Here is a 20504-nt window from a genome sequence, read left to right as displayed (position 1 = left end):
ATGCTTGGCTGGAGCCGACACCAAGCTTCCCATCGGGATCATCAGTGCTAAGTGCTACATGATGGCAAGAACACAGGCCCTGCTGCCTGCACACACCCTCACAGCTCCTGCACATCTCCCAGGAGCAGTGTCTGGTGCAGATTTCATTGGGTAGATTTGTGATTATACTTCAGGAAAAGCACTTTATCTCACTGAGCACAGGATGATCTCAAGGGGTCCCTTCCCACCCTTGCTGATTCAGTCCTTCTCTGTGGTTTAAAGCCTTCTTAATTATTAAACTACCAGCTGATTTTTGAGCTGTTCCAAGGAAACAAGCAGCCACTATTATTCCTCAGCAGCAGATGCACTGTAACTCTTGAGTATATTCATTTAACTGTTCATCATTTGGTTCTGTTCATTATTTGGTGTTGCTGGTCTCAAATGCTTTTCGTACAGCTGCTGCAGATCCCTCCATGCAAACATATACTGGAAGTGTTTCGTTCCACACAGCCTTTTAACTCAATGGGAGTACGACTCTTTGTACACTGAGTATTTTCCTTTTGGAAAAGAGGTGAGGACTCAGCGCTGCCAAAGCAAAAGCTGATGAGCTCTGTAGATTGATGAGTCAGCAAAGGAAATGGTGCTAATGAGAACAAGAGTTACTTTTCCCTTGAGATACTTGATTTCCCCTGTATTTCAGTGGTTAAAGAAGTTTAACTGGATGCTTGGGCTCATGTGATCGTTGGGGTTTTCTTCTCTAACGCCCTCAGTACCTCCTTGCTTAGCCTGTTTGCATGATGGGGATGGGAAGAAAAAGCCTTATTGTTTATCAAAGGCTTCCAGAATGCCTTTTTGTTATTGTTTCATTTAAACGTAGTGCCAGAGCCTGGGTTTCCTGGACCATCAAACAGTCTCGCTGCGGTTGACCTCTCAGTCAACTCGGATTGTGCTTTTGGATTCAATACTAATTCAGTGGCCAGCTTTCAAAGGAGCCTCAACTTCTTTAATTAGAAGCCAGCAGCTTGTGTTCCCAGTCAGTCCCAGGACTCAGGCGATTCAGTGTAGTATGTTGATGGTTTTATGTGCATGCCGTCAGCTTGATGTGAAGGTAACTTTACAGACAAAGCTTTAGCTGGTTTAGTTAATAAAGAGCACATCAAAATATGGATTTACCCTCATATGCCTCAGGTTTATGGTTTTCTGCCCATCAAGTGTGGCATCTGACACTGGTTGGCAGGAGGCTCTGCAGTGCTCAAAGGTTGTGGATGCCCTTGGAGAATGCGCTCTCTCCGGATCACGTTTACGGTCACTAACCCGGATGGCAGCATTCAGAACTGCTGGAGTGTGACATTTCCCACAGCTCCTGCTCAACAAAGAGCTGCACACCGTGGGTGCCTTCAGGAATAACCCTATGGAGAGTTCAGGAGAAAGCCCAGCCTGTTTGAGGCAGGTATCTGGTGATTCAAGTCCCAAGGAGGAGATCTTTAAGCCTGATTCCTAATCAGTGCAGGAGTGTATTTGACGTAAGCGAGAACTCATCCTGCTCACACAGTCAGAAAGGTCTGTGGATAAAAGCTAGAAGCAGTAAGACACTAAAAGCTATCTGAAATGCAGAGGGTACCACACCGTGCTGACTGCCTTGCTAGGTGGACTGAGAAAGATATGCTTTACAAATAGTGGGGTATTAGGCCTGGATATGTTAAAAGAGATTATTTGCTGACTTATGGCAATAGTTGCACTGCAGAAGTCTCCAACCTAAAGCTGGAGCTGGAAAGGGGGTATAAGCAATTCTCTTTAGAGGGACCCCAGACTCTGGGAGCTGCTTCTGACACTAGTAGCCATTCTTGGTAGGAAAAACTAATGTGTTTGCTGTTACAGCCTCGTCATCTACATGGATTAATAAGTTTTCCTCACTAGGTATGAGGGGGAAATGAATTCTGCACAGAGAACAGCTCCACACAGGTGCCAATTCCATCACATTATGTAAATAGCCTGTGACTAATAGAGAAGCCTATGAAATGGAATAAAAGACATCAGTCTGTATTTGCATGGAAACCAAGCAATATGCCAAAGGAGCCTTGTTTAAAATTGAGTGATAGCAGACAAGATAATTCTAAGGTTGCCATTGTGGAACATATTCAAGGGTCTTATTAGCATAGATTTGAAAGGGCAGTGTTGTTTGGTATGTATGCAGTCTATGAGGTTCCACTAAGTACATCTGCAGTCCATCTGATCCTCTCCTGTGAGATTCCTCAAAGCTTTGCTATAGATTTGCTCTCCTCTCTGAGTACTGTTTGGAACAATGAAGAAGAAAATGAGATATTTATATGGTGAAGCAAAGTTCATACATACCTAATGGCTTGGTTTGTCACTTGTCTGCTGGGATGGGCCTGGGGAAAGGGGGGACTTGAGATGAAAAAGGTGAGTCTGTGAATGTGAAGAATGATTTTTCCCCTGAAAGCCAAACCCTATTTTATTTCCCTTAAATAACATCCAGAACTCAAGTAAGAAGATATGTGTATGGTGTTTCAGCAGGGGTTGGCACCCTGCATTTTGTCTTCTAGACAGCCACCATCCTCCCAAAGACAGGGGTGTAATAACCCATGAGACACTTATTCTCTTTCCAAGTTGGTTAAGGCTGACCAATGGCTCAAATGTTGTTGGGATCAAAAGGACAGGAATATAATGGTATAAACTTGGTTTCTATAGAAAAGTAGGCTAAAATCAAGATGTGCTTCAGGAGGCAGAGAGCAGAGCTTGCTAAAGAAAAGCCATGGTGTAAAGCAATGCATTGGGACTGCCTTTCATGGCCACATTTCTGTAAGTATGTAGTTACTTGCCATAACTTTGATTTCCTTCTAGAATCTGGGTAAGATTCAGACACTTCTTGTATGCAAAATCCATCTCCCTGAATCTTAGCTCCGGTGTTTTTCAGGATTCTACCTGTTGTGGCGCAGTTTGGTGTAATGTTAATTTAGAGTCATGCCAGAGGGAATTTTTCTTGCCTTGCCACAGCTGTGATGTAACTTTACAATATATGATGCAAGGAAATAGAACCCGGGTATCATTTGCCACTTGTAGTGGGTGAGGGTTGGGTAAAATAAAAGCATCTCGTCTTCCAGGCTGGAATCTGTCCCAGTGATGTGTTACTGTTAAATCCCAGGAATTTTGATCACATGTGATAAAATATTGATAGTGCAGCCAAATGTGGTATGAACATTCTGGCTTCAGCAAGGAAAATCACAAGTGTCTTTCTCCTACTTAGATACTGATGAATTCAAACACAGTAGTAGATGCTGCTTTGGAGATGATTATGCACCAAGGGAGCTGCAGTGCAGCACGCAGAAGAGCTCTATCGATGTTTGTGCTGCAGTTTAGATCTCTGAGCTGCTGAAGGGAAACTTCCACTCTGACAAATGGCACAGATCTGCAAAATGTCTAATAAAACAGACCTGCACACACATTGACTGTGTTTGAGTGCAGATCATAAAGTACCAGAGTGAAAAGTCGCTCTGCCCTTGAGGCATAAATTCACTTGAAACCTCGCTGGTTAATGATTCTGTCCTTTTCCACCATAAAGTGTGTGAGCACCATGAGCCTCGGGACGATTTCTACCTGTTTTTAAGTCCTCTCTTCTGGAACCAGCACATATCTAATTGTTCACCACTGTCTGTTTATCTGATGAGTGAACATGTGAAATGCTAAACCAGTTCCCAGAACTGTTTGTATGAGAACTGCCCTGTCAATGTTATAGACAGCAGACTTCAACAGCTGGGCACCACAGCAGTTTTATACAGGGTAATATTTATTTGTCCATAGACAGGAGGAATCAAAGTGTTTAACTAACAGCAGTGGCACTGCTTTTGTCCACGTACACAATTACAGTTAATAATCAATTGAGTTCTCTGTTCAATGGAATTGTTTTCACAAAGAATGTAACTTTCCAAGTAGTTGTCTCTAGTTATGTGTGCTTACAGTTAACCCAATCAGCCATAAAATACAAATACATGTAAGGATGTATTCATTCACAAGGATATTTATAAGTACATTGGTCTGGTCCATGTGACCAAACCACTCAGATACAGTGTTTTTAAACCCCATCACTGCTAAGAGGTTGTTGGTACATTTGGGTGAGATTCTGGAGCTCAGGTTCTCCCTCAAGGTTTCCATATTTAATTCCCTGTTTCTGCTCCCCCAAGGAAGCTCACAGTCCTCCAGCTGGTTGCATCAAGTAACAAGAGTGTGGTTAGCAAGGCTGTTATAATTTTGTCTACTTACTAGGCCAGTAAAATAGGGGAAAGAAAGTTACTGTCATTACCTAACACAGGGCAACAGTTGTCAGTTTAATATTAGGTTTGAGCACTCTTTGAGTATTGAATATTGCAGTTTCATACATCCCCATCACATACCATGTTGGAGCCCATAATACTTATATATTAACTTCTTTTTGGCTGTTCCTGTTCCTACCAAAGTCAATTCACTCCTATTGACTTGTCTGGAAATTAGACATCAGACTGAGTGCAAAGCCAGTGGATGTAATGAGAGAACATGCAGTGGGAAGGTGATGTTCTTGATACTCTCTTCAGCTAGCAATGATTTTTAAAGTGCAGCATTAAGGAGAGACACACTTGATAGCTGAAAGCTCAGGACAGAAAGGGAGCATCAGCACTTGAGTCAGATGAGAGCGTAAGAAAGAAACGATAAGAAATCAAGGCACAAGTATAATGATTCACATTGGATTCTGAAGCAGTCTCACTGCTCGGAGAGCTTCCACCTGCTAACGAAGAACCCTCTTACTCCAGACAGACTGATTGCTTCACTCTGATCAGGGTGTCAGGGGCAGACAATTGGTGCTACAAAAAGCAATGGCAGCCTTTTTCACTTTGTTGTTTAATGCCACAGAAGCGCACTGCCCAAGCACTTGTAGGGAGAGGCACTAAAGGGAGATCATCCATCAGCAGCCCTGTCCCTGCCATAAGGTTACAGGATTTTCTGCTGCCCCACTGACCATGTAATTTAGTCTAGTGCTCATTTTGTGGCTGCATTTAAACCACTGGAAAGGGGCCTGACACTAAAACTACTTCTCCTGTAAAACTGAGCAAGATGGTGGAGGCCTAGGATAACTCCAGGAGCCTTCCTTACTCCGTGAACTGCTATAAACTGTTGTACAGATCAACCAGAGGTGGGAACAGTGGAGGGGTGGAGAATTAAAAGGCCAGGAAACAGTGAAAAGGCTGATGCAGTTAGGAATGCTTCAGTATTCCTGGTTTCCTGGGGTGTTAATGAAGGACGACTGCATCAGTGGCTGAAATAGAAATGTTTTTAGCAGTGCTAAGGTAGCAAGCCAATGACTTGGAAACTGTGGATTAAAAAAGTAAGATGTGAATACTCTTTATAACTCATTATTATTAATCTTTAACACTCTTGGAGGTGGTTTATAAGCATTAATACCGTCATAAGAGTGTGCCTATGGGAGCATAATCTTCTTTTTGCTGAACTAAATGGCAGCAACGTCCTCTAAATTCAGCGGTGATGTGATCTAGACCTACAGAAAGTGGTCATCTGCACCAAAGTGCAAGACTTTGGAACCTGGAGGATTATTTTAGATCTCCAGAGGGGGATTATTTAATTTCAGAGATCCCTTTGATGCATCAGTTTGGAGATTTGAAAGGGCAATATTTTCATATACCTCTTCTGACGCTGAGCATCTGCAGTGGTGAACTAATCCTACGAAATCCTTCTGAAAGTTCTTGTTGAGGAACCCATAAAAGACAGGATTGACACACGTTGAGATCATGGCCACGAGGTGGCATATTGTAAATGCTAGATTATGATTACAGCTCATTAGTGCCTCGTAGTTCCAGTCAAAAACAACATTGAACACATTGAGAGGCAACCAGCAAGCTGCGAAAGTCACAACAATTGATATCAACATCACGTTAATCCTTTTGGTTTCACTCAGTCTGTTCTCATTCTCTCTCATCCTGTCTATTTTCCCGTGTCTCCTTCGAAGACATACAAATATCCTGAGATAGCAGATAAATATAAACCCCAGTGGGAAGCAGTACTGGAAAACCAGCAGACTGGTGGTAAAAATGAGTCTTTCTGTAACTGATGGCCATGCTTCAATACAAGCAACTTTGTTCTTGTAGAAATCGCTATGGAAAGACAAGTGTTTGAAGGGTTCATCAGTTAATTGGTGAAATATTAAAAAAGGAATGGATATTACAAGGGAAAACCCCCAGATGAAAAGAATTCCCCAGTAAGCATGTGAAATATTGGGCTTCCAGCCACGGGGGTTCACAATTAACTGGTATCTCTCAATAGCAATCAGTACAAGTGAGAAAATGGAGACTGTGACAGATATACTTTGTATGAAGGAACTTATTTTACACATAGCTTCCCCAAATATCCAGTAGTCCATTAAGGTATATGCAACTGTGACAGGAATACACATGATACAGATCAAGACATCTGATAAAGAGAGGTTGGCAATCAAAATATTGGTGACGTTTTGAGCTTCTTTCCTTCTTTTTATTATAACAATCAGGCAAAGGTTTCCAAAAAGCCCCACGATTGTAACTAATGTGTAGGCTGTAATAAGCAAGGATTCTGCAAGGAAGGAAGGCTGACACATATCAAAGTTCAAGAACTGAGAATAGCTGATGTTAGAGATAGTCTGATTAGCCAGAATCTTGCTGGGATCCTGAATGGCTTTATCCATTTCCCGTCCTGTGAACGAAACTTAGTATTGTTTAGAATGTACTTTGTATAAAGCTTTCCAAGGCAGCGATTAACATCTCTTGTTGCAGTTGGTGTCCTTTTTTGTTACTTAGTTTAGTTTAGTTAATTTTGAGCAAATCTAATATAATTACAGCGCTGGAGAAGCCAGTGGTTGGGTATTAGTGGTTTTGTGTATATAGATTAATGGAGGTTGATGCAGGTTCTGCACTGACTATTACAGACCTGTAATGCTTGTGACGTATAAGAAACAGCAATGATAGCTGTGATTAAACTTGTATGAACATTTTCATACAAATTCTCTTTTACAACTGTCAACAAACTTTGCTTTCCAAAATCCAGTATTTGAAGATCTGTGTCAGCCAAAGATTTAGCAAGATTTAAGGAATTCCAATGAGGATAATCTGTTGCTTTTCCATTATCGAGAAAGAAGAATTGGGTTCTGCCATCATGTTGCTAGCTTAGGCATAACACTTATATTGTCTCCAGAACTAGAAAGTGGTGCGAGCTAAAATCCCAACTCCCTCTGGCTTAATCAAAATGACGTCTGCTTTAGCTTATGGGATATTCACCACCCCAATGAATTACATATTTAAAGGAGTCTCCTGTTCTGCTTGTGTATTACAGATATTATGTCCCCTTTCCTCAATGTAATCTGAGAAAAATGTAAAGCAAACAGGTATCACATCAGTTACACATACAATTATTGCCATGTCAGTAGCTGCCAAAGACTGTCTCATTTCCCTGCACACCGTTCACTGTTGTACAAGTCTGACAAACGAGACCCCCAAAATATCCTGCAAGGTGTACTCAGGAGACACACAGTTGATTCCTCTTTCAGTTCACACCTGAACATGTGTTAAGCAACAATTCTGATATTAGTACAATTCTGTTGTTATAAAATTACTATTCATGGGAAGAATTAGGCTCAGCAGAGTATCTCAGTGGGTTTGAATTTCTCACTGAGAAAAGAAATTAATCTTAAATGAAAGGCTCACCAGCTTTCTAACCAGAAAGAGATTGTTTCCAACCTGGGAAAGGAAAAAAGAAGGATGTAAAGCATTACTTTTGAAACTGAAACAAGGGATAAGTATTTTCTATACACATACCTTTCAAAACTCAACTGTAACTCACCTTAATTTCTTTTTGAAGTAGGACTTACTGGAAAACTATCTGGCAGGAGGTCATTCTTCACCCCTACTAATAAATACCATAGTGTTGAGAGCCTGTGGAGAAAGGAGGATGAAGAAGCAATAGGAAAAGAGGATGCACAAAAAGAAGGGATAGGTGGATGTTTTATTATTACTAGAAATAATCTGCTTAGGTGTAGAAGATTTGTCAACCTTTTAATATATATTATTAATTATTTCTAATTATTTTATCTATTTAATTTAATGTATTATTAAATTAATCTATTATTTTAATAATTAATTGTTAGCAATTAAAATCCTTATTTAATCACTAAGGAATAAAAAATGTTTGGTTGCTTGCACGAGGTTAAACACCAAATCCAGGGTTAAACTGGCAACTATGATTCTCTAACCATTTACCCCCAGGCATTGCAAGGATATTCCAGCTAGAGTTATATCCTGGACTGCTTTATCCTGATACTTCTGCAAAAGAAGTATCCAAACCAACACAACCAACTTTGGAGCATCTATTACCACTCTCATTCTGACTGAAATAGACTTTTCAAGCGGTGTAGTCATGTTGGGGTGAGAAGTGGCTGTAGATTTACATGACTAAATTGTGGACCTGATGTTCCCTGATGTGACTTTGTGGTCAGGGGCCAACATTAAGCCCAAGTCTGCCTAAATAACCCACCCAGCACAGCCACAGCTATATTAAGGTCACGGCACAAAACCTGTACAGTCATGCTGCAAAAGCTATTGAAGTCTAGTGGCTTAGATAGACTTTGTAGTCCCTTGCAGGTGCCCCTGCTCCAGCAGGACAAGTACAAGAGCTATGTACCCTATAGCATGTGCACTAGCTTGCAAAAACTCTCCTCCTAATGAATCCATGAGAAATGAAAGGGATTCTGAAGCCAGCACAGTCACAGCCTGGAGAAACCAATGCTGTGGCTGAGCAACAGCACCTTCAGGTGATACTTATCCTGTAATCCACTTTTCCCTGGAGCAGCACTAATTGCTTGGCTGGATTTATCAGCACACAGAAGGATGCATGTGCTGGAAGGATAAGAGGCCAACCAATGGTAAATGTCACCCTGGTGAGTTTTACATCCACTTCAGGTATGTGAGGGTTTAAAGTCTGGCTGCTTTATCCCAAGGGTGATCTTTCTCTTTGGTATTCACCCGACTCACACAGATCTGATCCCTGCCCTTTGAGGAAAGATCAGGTGTTAGTAGGGGACCTGGCTTGGAAGCAAGACACCTTCAAAGACAAGCTTTGCTCTTCCCTGCTTTTTAAGTGAGCAGGAGAAGCTGTGGGGACTCAAAGGACATGAGGCTGAGCCAGGTTTGTAATATTTTATGCACTGTTTGCTATGCTTGCTTATTTATCTCTGGTTGCATAAGATGGTTTGATGGGAAGTGCTGAGTGTCCTCTCCCAATAATTCAGTGTGGGTGTGGGGTTTCTTTGGCACTTTCCATCATTAGAGAAATGGTAGGTAGAACTGCCTTCTGATCGGTTCACTCAGTAGATCAGCTTTAGGCACACTCATCATCTACCTTGTCCCTTTTTTCAGCAAAAAGCTTAATTTAATGTCACTGTTTGGTTTGCACGGTGAGCTAAAAGTGCAGCTTTAGTACATACATGTCATCCTGCAAGGCAATTTAAACGTTTCTTTGGCAATAAAACTATTACACTTGTCCTGTTTAAACATCTGGCATATTCACAGCATTAGGTAGTTAAGTTACACAAGTACTTACTGCAGCATGATGAGCTATATTGTAATACATACTGGCATTGGTTTAAGCTAATAAATACTAGTGGAATTGGTATCCTTGAACCACAGCTACAGCTGATATCAGAATTGAATTGTTTAATAAGAGAACCAATTACTTCTATCCGTAATTCATGCATTTGGAAAAAGATTTGTTACTATACTTAGAGTATATGATGAGGAAATGATCAAATTAACCTATTTGTTTCATTCCTCTGGATGCAGAAACATTACTGAAACATGCATAAACAAAAGAAAGTTAAAAGCAGTGTCTAAAATTCAAATGAGTTTTCAAAGGCTTTCTTTGCTAAGTATTTCCTTACCTGTGTTAAAGATGTATAGTCCCATCCTTTCAGAGTGACCAGTGAATATTTCAGTTGCAAACATCATCTGTTTATTCAGTTCCAAAGTGGTGCACAGATAAAATGTGGAGGAAACTTTCTATTCAGTTTTAAATATAGGATGTACAGACTACAGCAATCCTTCAAAAGCTGTATTTCAGTAACTTTTGCCACAGTTGCATGGATTTTCTGACTTCTTACCTGATGCAAAATTCAAGTCAAACCACACTGCCTTTAACAATTGATCTTTTCCCGTTTTGAGTTGATTACCAAACCAGCACACACATCTCCTTTGTGCATGAAAGAATCCGAAGCAAAGCCATCTGCTGCTAAAGCAGTGCTTAAACTCTCCTTTCTTCTCTTCCTGAAACAGTCCACACTTCCACAATTTCCAGCTGTGACTGAATCCACCGGTCTGTTGAAAGGCTGCTGAGGAATAAACCAGGCTCTGGAATCCAGGAAGAGGCAAACAGCAATGAACAGGGAGGAGAAAGGACCAGGAATCACGGGGATGGATTTTCCTCCACTGTGTGGCTCCCCTCCACCCTGTCAAACACCTTATCTTGCAATTTCATTTTCAGTTATCTTCTCTGCTCCGCACTGTAATTGTTTTCCCTGTGCTGGATTTCATATGTAAACATCTGCAGATGGCTTATTGCTTTCTTAACTGAAGGAGACAGGAAAACACAGCAAGCTGCCTGGAAAGGGCATGCACATCTTATTAAATGTATTATTTGCTCTATTGTAATTAAGATAATGGTATTTTCATTATAAATTGCTATTTTAGCTTATACTCCAGAGATATAAATTTTTCCTGAAAAGCAAAACATTGAATATTACACTAGCACATATTGAAAAGGGGCTTTATTATTATCAGTTTTTCTGGTAAAAGCCTGGTATAGCCTTTATAGTCCTTTATTTATAATAATCATCATTTAACATTTCCTTATTAAATATTTAGAGTGAATGTTTATGGGACAGGAAAGGAACTGTTATTTTTAGGATGCTGTTTGGTACATTTCTATTTAAACCTTTGAATGCCTACCTGGGGCCTCTTAACCCCCAGTATCTCAGTCTCATATAAGCCACCCTGTGGCTCTCCAGTACTAGGAAGGGTAGAAAATAGTCCAGAATTAGAATGTGTTTGTGTAGGACAGACTCAGGAAAACTAGAGGAGAATTCCCTATTAAATTAGAGAAGTAGGAACCTGCAGAGAAAGCATTTGAGAGTACTTGAGTCTGTCTTACTGTGTCTTGGGTGTTTTTTGAGGGAATGATTTTGAAAAGCAGTAGGATTTGGGGGATTAATGAGCTGATGCTGTATCTAAAGTGCAATTAAGAGCTTATTATCCCAAAATATTGTTAGCTGTCATGCTATTGTATTTGTAGAATATAGAGGTGGAGGGAGCCTCTGAGATCAGATGAACCTCCTGCTTCTAGTATGTTTATATCTATTCATGCTGTGTTTGTGTAACCTGTTTTTAAACATCTGTGGTAATCCGAACTTAGGTATTCAAGTGCCTGAGTTACTGTTAGGAAGACATTGCCTCTAAACTTTCCTTTGCTTTAGCCCATTGCTTTATATTCAGAAAATTTAACCAAAATGCTACAATCCAGCGATGTGAATGGACTTTTCTGATACATTTCTAGCACTTGCTGCTTTTGACTATGTCAAAAATACTGGAACAACAAAGCTTTTCCACTGTACTTTAGAATTTCTGCTTCTGGTTGCAGTGTAACCCAGGAAGTTAATCAGGACCTAAACATACAACATCTTAGATACACATCAGAACCAGCCATAAAAATATATTAGCTGTTTATAAAGGAAATAAATTAAGAAAATTAGAAGATGTTCTGATTCTATTTATAAATGTCAAACAAAGGGCAGGCTGCTTATTTATACACACCTCTGTTTCTAATATAACACTGCATGCAGTCCTTCTGTGGGAAGACTGAAGTGGTTTAACATGTGAACCCCTTGGTTTTACAATCATGTCAATCTGCTGTGTTCTGTGGCTTTAATTCTGTTGTAACCTGATGTGAATTAGGTCACATCTGACATCAGAGGCTTGTGGGTGTAGCTGCTCTTGGTCTGTTTATGCCTGATGTCAAAGGTACGTATGCATAGTGGAATCTATAGCTGGGTAGGAAGGGATCAGGGTATATTGTTTTCAGGCAAATGCTGTAGCAGCTGTTTGTAAAATAGGCTGATGGACAGCAGAATTGTGTTTGCTTTATATAAATGATCAGGTTATTTCTAAATTGCTCAATATTAAAGGATGAAAAATAGTTTTTATCAGTAGACTCTGATAACAGACTGGGAGGCAGGACTGCAGCTGTAATGGGAAGCAAACTTTATACGTAACCTGGTAACAAAATGTTACAATATATTGCAGATAAGGCTGCAATAAATATTATATAAATTGAGTAACTGCTTTTGTGGGATTTCAGTAGTTCAGAGATGGCGCTATCATAGGAAATGGTAGCAGTTGTGGTATGATTTTTTTTAAGATTTTTATTAGGGATTTCTGTTGCTGTTTGCAAAGCAAACAAGTGAATAGGAAACCTCAAAACAGTGTGCTGATTGTCACTATACTGAAGGCCAGACATTAAACTGATTATCAACTCAGCACAATAATTGCAATAAAAGCCTGATCTTAAAAGCTTGCCAGGCATGATATTCATATAGAAATCAATTGGAACATCTTTTCCAAGCATCTGGTTGTACATCAGCTCAAGGCATGAGCTCCACTTGTGTCAATGTTCCCAAGCCAGTTTTAAACCAGGTAGCAATTAACCATTACAAGCACAGAGCTCAGGGCACTATCATCTAAACCAGCCAGCTGATAGTAAACAGGGTCCACATCTCATCTTGGTTGCAGTGAAGGTATGCTATTACTCTGGCTCCCAGGTTCTGGCATACAGACTATGGGCAGTGTGGAAAGTCAGGGTAAGTGGTTAGGTGCCATAATAAACAGTGTTTCAAACTTTAAGTTTGTAACATCCGTTGTGTTGGCAACAGTGTTGGTGAAAAAATTCTCTAACGTGCAAGTCCTTTGAGCTCACCTTTTGCTTTGGCATTTGCATGATTCCTTGCTGAGCATGAATCTCTGCTGATGGCTGGCTACTCTTGGTACAGCTCCCTTCTTCAGAAGGCAAGGTTTAGTAGAGATGTATACATATGATTCCTCAGCTTCCTAGGTGTAAGAGTTCTTTAATAGCAGTTTGGCCAAGAGTTGGCTCAGTGGCCCGTAACGTCTGTGAAGGATCTGGAATAGTTCTTCCTCATAACTATCATTCTTTATAGCACTTCAAAGAGGTACAGAGAAAGAAGTAAGAATAATTGGGAATCTCTTATGTTAGTGTCAGATGTGCTAGATGGTGTCAATAAAGTAAAATAATATGTTATGATGAAAGAAAACCACAGCCCCTTCTCACTTTCCTGTTTGATGGAGAGATGAACTCCCTATTAAGTATCTTCAGCAAATGGATTATAATTTGACCAAACTAGCAATATCTGAATGCCACCTATGTACACACAGCAAATTTTTCCCCAAAGATCACAGAGATGAAGAAGGATTGATATCTGTGTGTAAGTGGGTGCACTGCTCCATAACTTGGAATTTTTTTCCTAATTGGAAAAGATCACAAAAATCACTTGCTTTCACTAACTGGAGTTTAGTTTTCACTCCATGGTATTACATAGCTCCAGACAACAGCTTTGCAATATTCTTAGGGCTTCTCTCTGGTCCATACCTCTCAACTTAGGTCATGACTACAATGAAAAGTCAACTGTTTTAAAATGTGCTTTAACTTTAAATGAGTTACTTATAACAGCATATTCATTTAAAACATTATATTATGCTATGAGCTTTCAGCTGGCACACAGTTGAGATGAAGATTGATACACTCTGGCTGGAAGGTTAGCATCTTTACTTTTGGGTTCAGCCAAGTTATTTTTCTTACTGAAAAACAGATAAGATGTGAGTAATTGTAATAGGAGTGTGACAGCATTAATTCATATTGCATAATAGTTTCCACTGTCCAAACCCTCCTTTGTAGCTCTCTAGAACTTCTCCAAGTGATGTTTCCCAAGACTGATCTCTGCCAAAGAATGAATTATTTCAATAGGTCGTAGATTTGGGGGAATATGATAATTTGTATCTCTTACTTTTTATTCTACAGTCTTTTTCTAACAACACAGTGAGCACCAAACCCTGCTGTTCTCATGCCACAGCATCTTTCACTGTCCTAATGATTAGTAAAGAAATACTTAACTAATCAAAAGGGGTTTCCTGTTAATCTCAGTCTGTTTCAATTTCCCTGCGTGTTTCAAACTGTAATGACAGTTTTGATTTTCTGAATGAAAAATAGGAATTCTAGATTGCTGTTTTGTGTCTAGAAAGCCTGGCTTTTACGCACCTAGTTCTAAAACTACTTGAATAGCAGGGATATCTTACAGCTAATTTCAGGTACTCTTCCTGCTATTTCCAAACAAAGCTAAGTATCAGTCATGCAGCAGCACCACAAAAAAACCCCACCACCCTACAGAGGCTCTGTGGAACAAGAAATATATGGGACCCAAGAATAGGCAATGGAAATAAAGCAAGTAGGTTTTAAGTGGAAAATACAGAAAGAAAGATTTGCAGATGAAAAAAGATCAGAGCATGGCTGAGATCACTGCTGGCTCCAGGTCTTCCTTTGGCAAAACTCATGATCCTGGCCTGCCTTGGACTAAGATACAGTGCAAGATGTACCCTCTCACATCTGTCCCAGCATTGCTAGGTTATTTGATCCTTTACAAGAAGCTTGACTTTTGAGATGCAGTTTTGCTGTCTTACTTTCATCCTATCACTCCAAATTATGACCTGATCTTATATGAACTTTTAGGAAAGAGAAGAAAGGAAATCATCAATTATGACAGAAAAGTGAAGAGATGAAAGAAGAGAAATTGAGCTTCAGAGAGAAGAGGAGAGAGGCAGGATTTAAGGAAAAATGGTACTGTAAATCCAAAGAAAAGGATGTGAATTCAGTTCTCTGATGTCTTTCTTCTTCACCCTTCACAAAGGCGTGTTCCTCTCTTTCAGCACACTTCCCCTACAAAGGGCTCAGGGAAGGTTTTGTTCAGTAAGATGAACTTTTGAAACTACTTACTGAGAAATAGTTCCTGTGAGTTATTCTGTAGTTACTCTTTTTCCTGTAGAATATTTTGTATTAAGCAAATAAAAGAGAGGGGTAATGGTTTATTCCCCATCTGAATTTGCACGACATAGGAATCTTTATCCTGAAGAGTCTCATATTCAAACTTTAGGTAGCAAAAGACTATCTAGTTTCCTCTCGGTGCATGTTAATCAATCTTTTTCAATTAAAACCTCTCCCAACCAGTGCTAATTCATGATAGCCTCAAAAGTGAGATCACAGGTTTGGTGTTTATGTGGATACAAGTGCAAGCAGCAAAACAGAAAGAAAGATAAATCTATTGCCAAAAAAGCCAGAGTTCTCTCAAGGATTCTTTTAAGTTCTTCAGCCTTTTAGCTAAAGCCAGGGGCCAGGATGGGGAAGTCTGTGATGATGCTGCATGTTTTATTAAATATGTCTTCCTATGAATTGCAAAATTACTCTCTGCCTGAGGGGATGATTTAAGTAAGAGGGAGGCTTCTACAAGTCTAGTAATAGCTGTTTGAAATGATGAGATTAAAAAACCTTGCCTGAAAGTGTGTGGATCTCGGAGTGATCTGGATAATTATGGTTGAATCTGCTCTATTTCCAGCCATTTCCACCTATGTATATTTAGAAAAATCAAGATGAAATCTATATTGATGATAATGTTATTACAGTCTGTTGAAAGGTAAAACCAGGCCTAAATCTAGAGGATTGCACTATACTAACAAAACATACAAAAAGTCCAGTTGATAAACTTTAATAGTTTTGAAAGAGAGAGTCAATACTTGTTGATTATGGAAGCCACCCACACTGGTATAAGCTAGATTGAAGAGGTTGAAGCAAATTAAAAGCATATGACTTTGTGTTTACACAAGGGTTTAGGTAATTAAAATATCACTTCCTTAGTAACTGATTTTGTATCAGTTTTTACTAAACAGTATATGATACCTCAGGAAGCCTGCCCCTGGAAAGGGACTGTTCAGCTGCCTGTTTTATGATCTCTTGAGCAGTAATGCCCTCCTGTGGACTCTAGGTAGTATGATACTGGAATAATTGGAATATTTTATGCATAAAAATGACGTGGGTTTCCTTCCAATAGTCTAATGCCAACTAAAGTATCCCTAGAAGCCATTTAACACCATGTATTATTTGGCCAGAGCCTCTCATTTGAGAAACACATTTTCTTTAGGTGATGATACAGGTGGAGCTTTTACCTCTGTTAGAAACTTAAACTGCTTATACAGTGAATTTTCATTCTACAGGTTGCTATCACAATGGAAACAATATAATGCTGTGACTACCCTGTCAGGAGGGAAAGGTATGTATTTTCTTCTCAGTGGTGTGTACCTAAGGAATTTTAAATTCCTATTATGCATTTACTTGTGTGTAGTTAAAAGCAGATTGAATATGTGGTAGAGAAACTGCTGTAGCTGTTGGAGTGCTGTCTGTTTTAGCAGACTTGTCACATCCCACATGCCCAGTGTGAGACTCATTCTTTGGTTCTGCACTCATGCTGCAGTGCCCATTGTATCTCACGCTTGCAGGGGCTCACGCAGCTATAGAGGGAAAAGGCACATTTCAGGAGCACGTATAGGCACATAGTTCTTAGGAATGTGTATAACAATGACCTGGCATGCTGACTGGGTGCCTTACCAGGCATGAATCCAACAGAAACTGGAGGGGATTGGTTGGAGTCTCTGTGGTGGCTCAGGTGAGCTGCTACGAAGGTCTGTGGGATATATGCAGGCGAAACTCCTGTTTAGCTGTCTGGGAAGCCTTGCATTGCTGAAGCCTGGTGGTATGTGCCAGGGCACATGTACATGTGCAGTGAGTTTGGCCCTTTCAGTGTGGGGACTGAACATGATTTTGAGTGAGTACATGAACTACATGAGGGTGCTTAAACAGTAGCTGGGCAGGGATAGTGGACAGCAGGACACCAGGTCAATCAGACCTTGGTTGTTCTGTATCAGAGGAGACATTTCTGTCTGCAAGACATGGGCATATGTATTTTAGAGGCGTTTTCCTTTCATTAAATCAACCAGTCACAAGTGCAAACAGAAAAGGGAGCCATTGGGCTATGTTTTATACTTTAGTAGTGTCAGTGATTTGCTCACATCTTTAAGACCTTAATCTTCTCCTGCTGAAAGTAGTGACTTTCTTTGATCTCTTCCCTGGCCTACTTGTCTGTCTTGCATTCAGGGAGAGAAAGTGAGTCATAAACAAGTGTTCTGTTCTCTTTGCTACCCACTGAGGCCAGAATTAGCTCCTCTTAATGTTTCTTCCTTTTCGCTGTAAATTATTAAGTGTCTGTAAAACTCTCATGGGTTATTTTCTGTATGAAACAGATATTAATTTATCTTGGGAAGGGCCACACATTTTTTACGATAAGTGGCAGGCAAAACGTATTTTTGTATTTCCTGTAATTGTGCGGAGCTTGCAGATGGCCTCTGGGAAGGAGGTCTTTGGGTCCTTTATAATAGTGGGATTTGTTTGTTTTAAAACCACAAATATTCGAGTGCCATTATGGACATATTCTCTTCTCTAAAAGCAGATAAAATTAGCATGTCCATGCATTGAGATAAATGGATCTAAACATGACATCTTTCCCTGTAAGTGGTTGTCACACACAGACATTTAATATTCCTGTCATATTAATAAGTTACTCTTAATACCTGGCTATAAAAGAATTCAATTTAAGAAAAATCAGATTACTCTATTAATCCTACTGGTTAATGGTAATCACAGCTTCTTAGCCTGAAGCAGGAAAACTTGGCCAGCCTATAGAAATGAGTAGATTGCACCAGCAGTGTTAATCTCTGCTATTGACACCACCTGAAGAGGAATAAACAAGAATCTTTGTGCTGAAATGTTCAGTCTCTCTGGACTTCACCTGGGGCTGTAGTTGACTTCCCTTGCAGTGCAGCCAACATTATGCTTGTGTCTGTGAGTCTCTAAGGGTGCCTTTCCACAGGAGATGATCTGATCCATGGGGGTGTTGCAGTTCTGCTTCCTTCCTCCCCTGCCAAGCACCAGCACTCATGGGATCATGCAAAAAACTGCTGCAGAAAGCTGAGGGAGCTAAAACTGAGCCCTTCTTCGTGATAAAGTATTTTTGGCTGTCTCAGTTCTCTGAAGTGCATCCCTGTGTGATGCACACATCCCTGCTTGTGAAGCACAAGCATCAGAGCTGGCACACAGGAGAAGTGCGGCAATCCTAGCACAGTCAGTTCAGACAACTGTGGAGCTACATCCCAAAACAAATCCATAAGAACCGGGTCAGGAGGGTCGGAATATTCAGTCCAGGGGCTCTCAGTCATCTTTTATTAACCCATTCCCCAAACCCTCTGAACCTTGAGCGCTGCCAGGGGTGGGGCAGCCACAGCTTCTCTGAGCACCCTGTGCCAGCGCCTCAGCACCCTCACAGGGAAGAGCTTCTGCCTAAGAGCTCATCTCAGTCTCCCCTCTGGCAGGTTCAAGACATTCCCCTTGGCCTGTCCCTACAGGCCCTTGTCACAAGCCCACCCCCAATGTATTTGATTATGTGGTTATCTTTTCAAACAGTGTCTAAATAGAAACTTATCTCATTGTGGCCATAATGAACAAAGGAAGAAGGTTGTGAAATTGCCTTCACTGAGGGTTTTAGAAGCAGGTTTGACAGCTACCTGTGAGGAGGACTCAGTCAACGTGAGCTTCAGACACTGTGTGGTGCAGGAGCCCCTGCAAGGAAAGAAAAAATCACCACAAAAACGTTTTCTCCTAGATAATTTCCAACATAAACCTCAGCGGATGTAAGAGCAAAGTAAATCTTGTTTCTGATCACTGTGATGAAAATAGTCTTCAAGCTATGTTTAAGGTGCTATTAAAGTATATATATGTAAAAGGAAATGCATCTCACTACTGGCCACATTAGGAGGTATTTAGAGAAAATACCTCCTTTTTGGAGCTATGGAGAAATTTAAGGGTGAGAGGAGGAGGCAGTGGTGGGGTTGGAGAGAGGGCTGGGAATGGGGGAGGGAACAGTAGCAGGAAAAGCCAGAGAAGGGCAATGGAGCTGGTGCAGGGCCTGGAGCACAAGAGAGATGGGGAATGGCTGAAGGAGCTGGGGGGTTCAGTTTGGAGAAGAGAAGGCTCGGGGGAATGATGGCTCCCTACAGGTGCCTGAGAGGAGGATGGAGCCAAGGACTGGGCTCTGCTCCCAAGGAGCAAGCGAGTGATAGAACAAGAGGATATGGCCTCAAGCTGCATCAGGGCAGGTTTAGACTGGAAATTAAGCAGTTCCTTCAATGAAACTATGACCAGGCATTGGAACAGGCTGCCCAAGGCAGCATTGAAAACCGTGTAGATGTGGTGCTTAGTGACACTGGTTAGTGGTGGACTTGATACCTTGAAGGTCTTTTCTGACCTCATTGATTCTAAGTTGAAAAGCGGGACATGGGCACAAATGAGTGAGGAGCAGTCACCTAACGCTAGGAGGGAGCAGATAGAAGCCGGGCAAAATGGAATGGATAAAACCCCTGCCGAGAGGAGTCGCTGCCCGTCAGGAACGTACGGCTCCGTGTTGCTAGTGAAGGTGCGAGGCTGCTGCCGGCGGCGGGGAGGAGGGGAGCGCAGCGCTGAGGGGAGCGCAGCCCTGAGGGGAGCGCAGCCCTGAGGGGAGCGCAGCCCTGAGGGGAGAGCAGCCCTGAGGGGAGCGCAGCGCTGAGGGGAGCGCAGCGCTGAGGGGAGCGCAGCCCTGAGGGGAGCGCAGCCCTGAGGGGAGCGCAGCGCTGAGGGGAGCGCAGCCCTGAGGGGAGCGCAGCGCTGAGGGGAGCGCAGCGCTGAGGGGAGAGCAGCCCTGAGGGGAGCGCAGCGCTGAGGGGAGCGCAGCCCTGAGGGGAGAGCAGCCCTGAGGGGAGAGCAGCCCTGAGGGGAGCGCAGCGCTGAGGGGAGCGCAGCGCTGAGGGGAGCGCAGCGCTGAGGGGAGCGCAGCCCTGAGGGGAGCGCAGCCCTGAGGGGAGCGCAGCCCTGAGGGGAGCGCAGCCCTGAGGGGAGCGCAGCGCTGAGGGGAGCGCAGCGCTGAGGGGAGCGCAGCGCTGAGGGGAGCGCAGCCCTGAGGGGAGCGCAGCCCTGAGGGGAGCGCAGCCCTGAGGGGAGCGCAGCGCTGCCGGCAGGTAACGCCGCTCCGTGAGGCGGAGGGGGCGCGCGCAGGGTAACGGTCAGAGTTTCAAACACTCCCGCGCGAGGCGCCCTCGGACCCCCCCCCCCCCCATTGGGGACGTCATCGGGCAGGACGCACGGGCGCAGCCCCCACCCCGCCCCTTTTCTCGGCGCGCGCAGGAGGTTCCCCCGCATCACCGGCGGCCACGTCGCGACCCCATTGGCTGCCCGCCTCGTCTGTC

At 42.1% G+C, this 20504-nt stretch overlaps 1 protein-coding gene across 1 annotated transcript; it reads right to left on the bottom strand.

The window, feature by feature from the left end:
• Positions 1 to 5581: 5581 nt before the first annotated feature.
• LOC101872402 (neuropeptide Y receptor type 6-like) lies at positions 5582 to 6703 on the bottom strand. The gene has a single exon (XM_005147241.1). The coding sequence runs from the start codon at positions 6701 to 6703 to the stop codon at positions 5582 to 5584; it is 1122 nt and encodes a 373-aa protein (XP_005147298.1).
• Between the last annotated feature and the right edge of the window lie 13801 nt (positions 6704 to 20504).

Source organism: Melopsittacus undulatus, chromosome 10, assembly GCF_012275295.1.
Source record: "Melopsittacus undulatus isolate bMelUnd1 chromosome 10, bMelUnd1.mat.Z, whole genome shotgun sequence".
In the NCBI taxonomy this organism is placed as follows: Eukaryota; Metazoa; Chordata; class Aves; order Psittaciformes; family Psittaculidae; genus Melopsittacus; species Melopsittacus undulatus.
The sequence above is the reverse complement of the archived record's forward strand: the minus strand, read 5'-3'. Positions and strand labels throughout refer to the sequence as shown.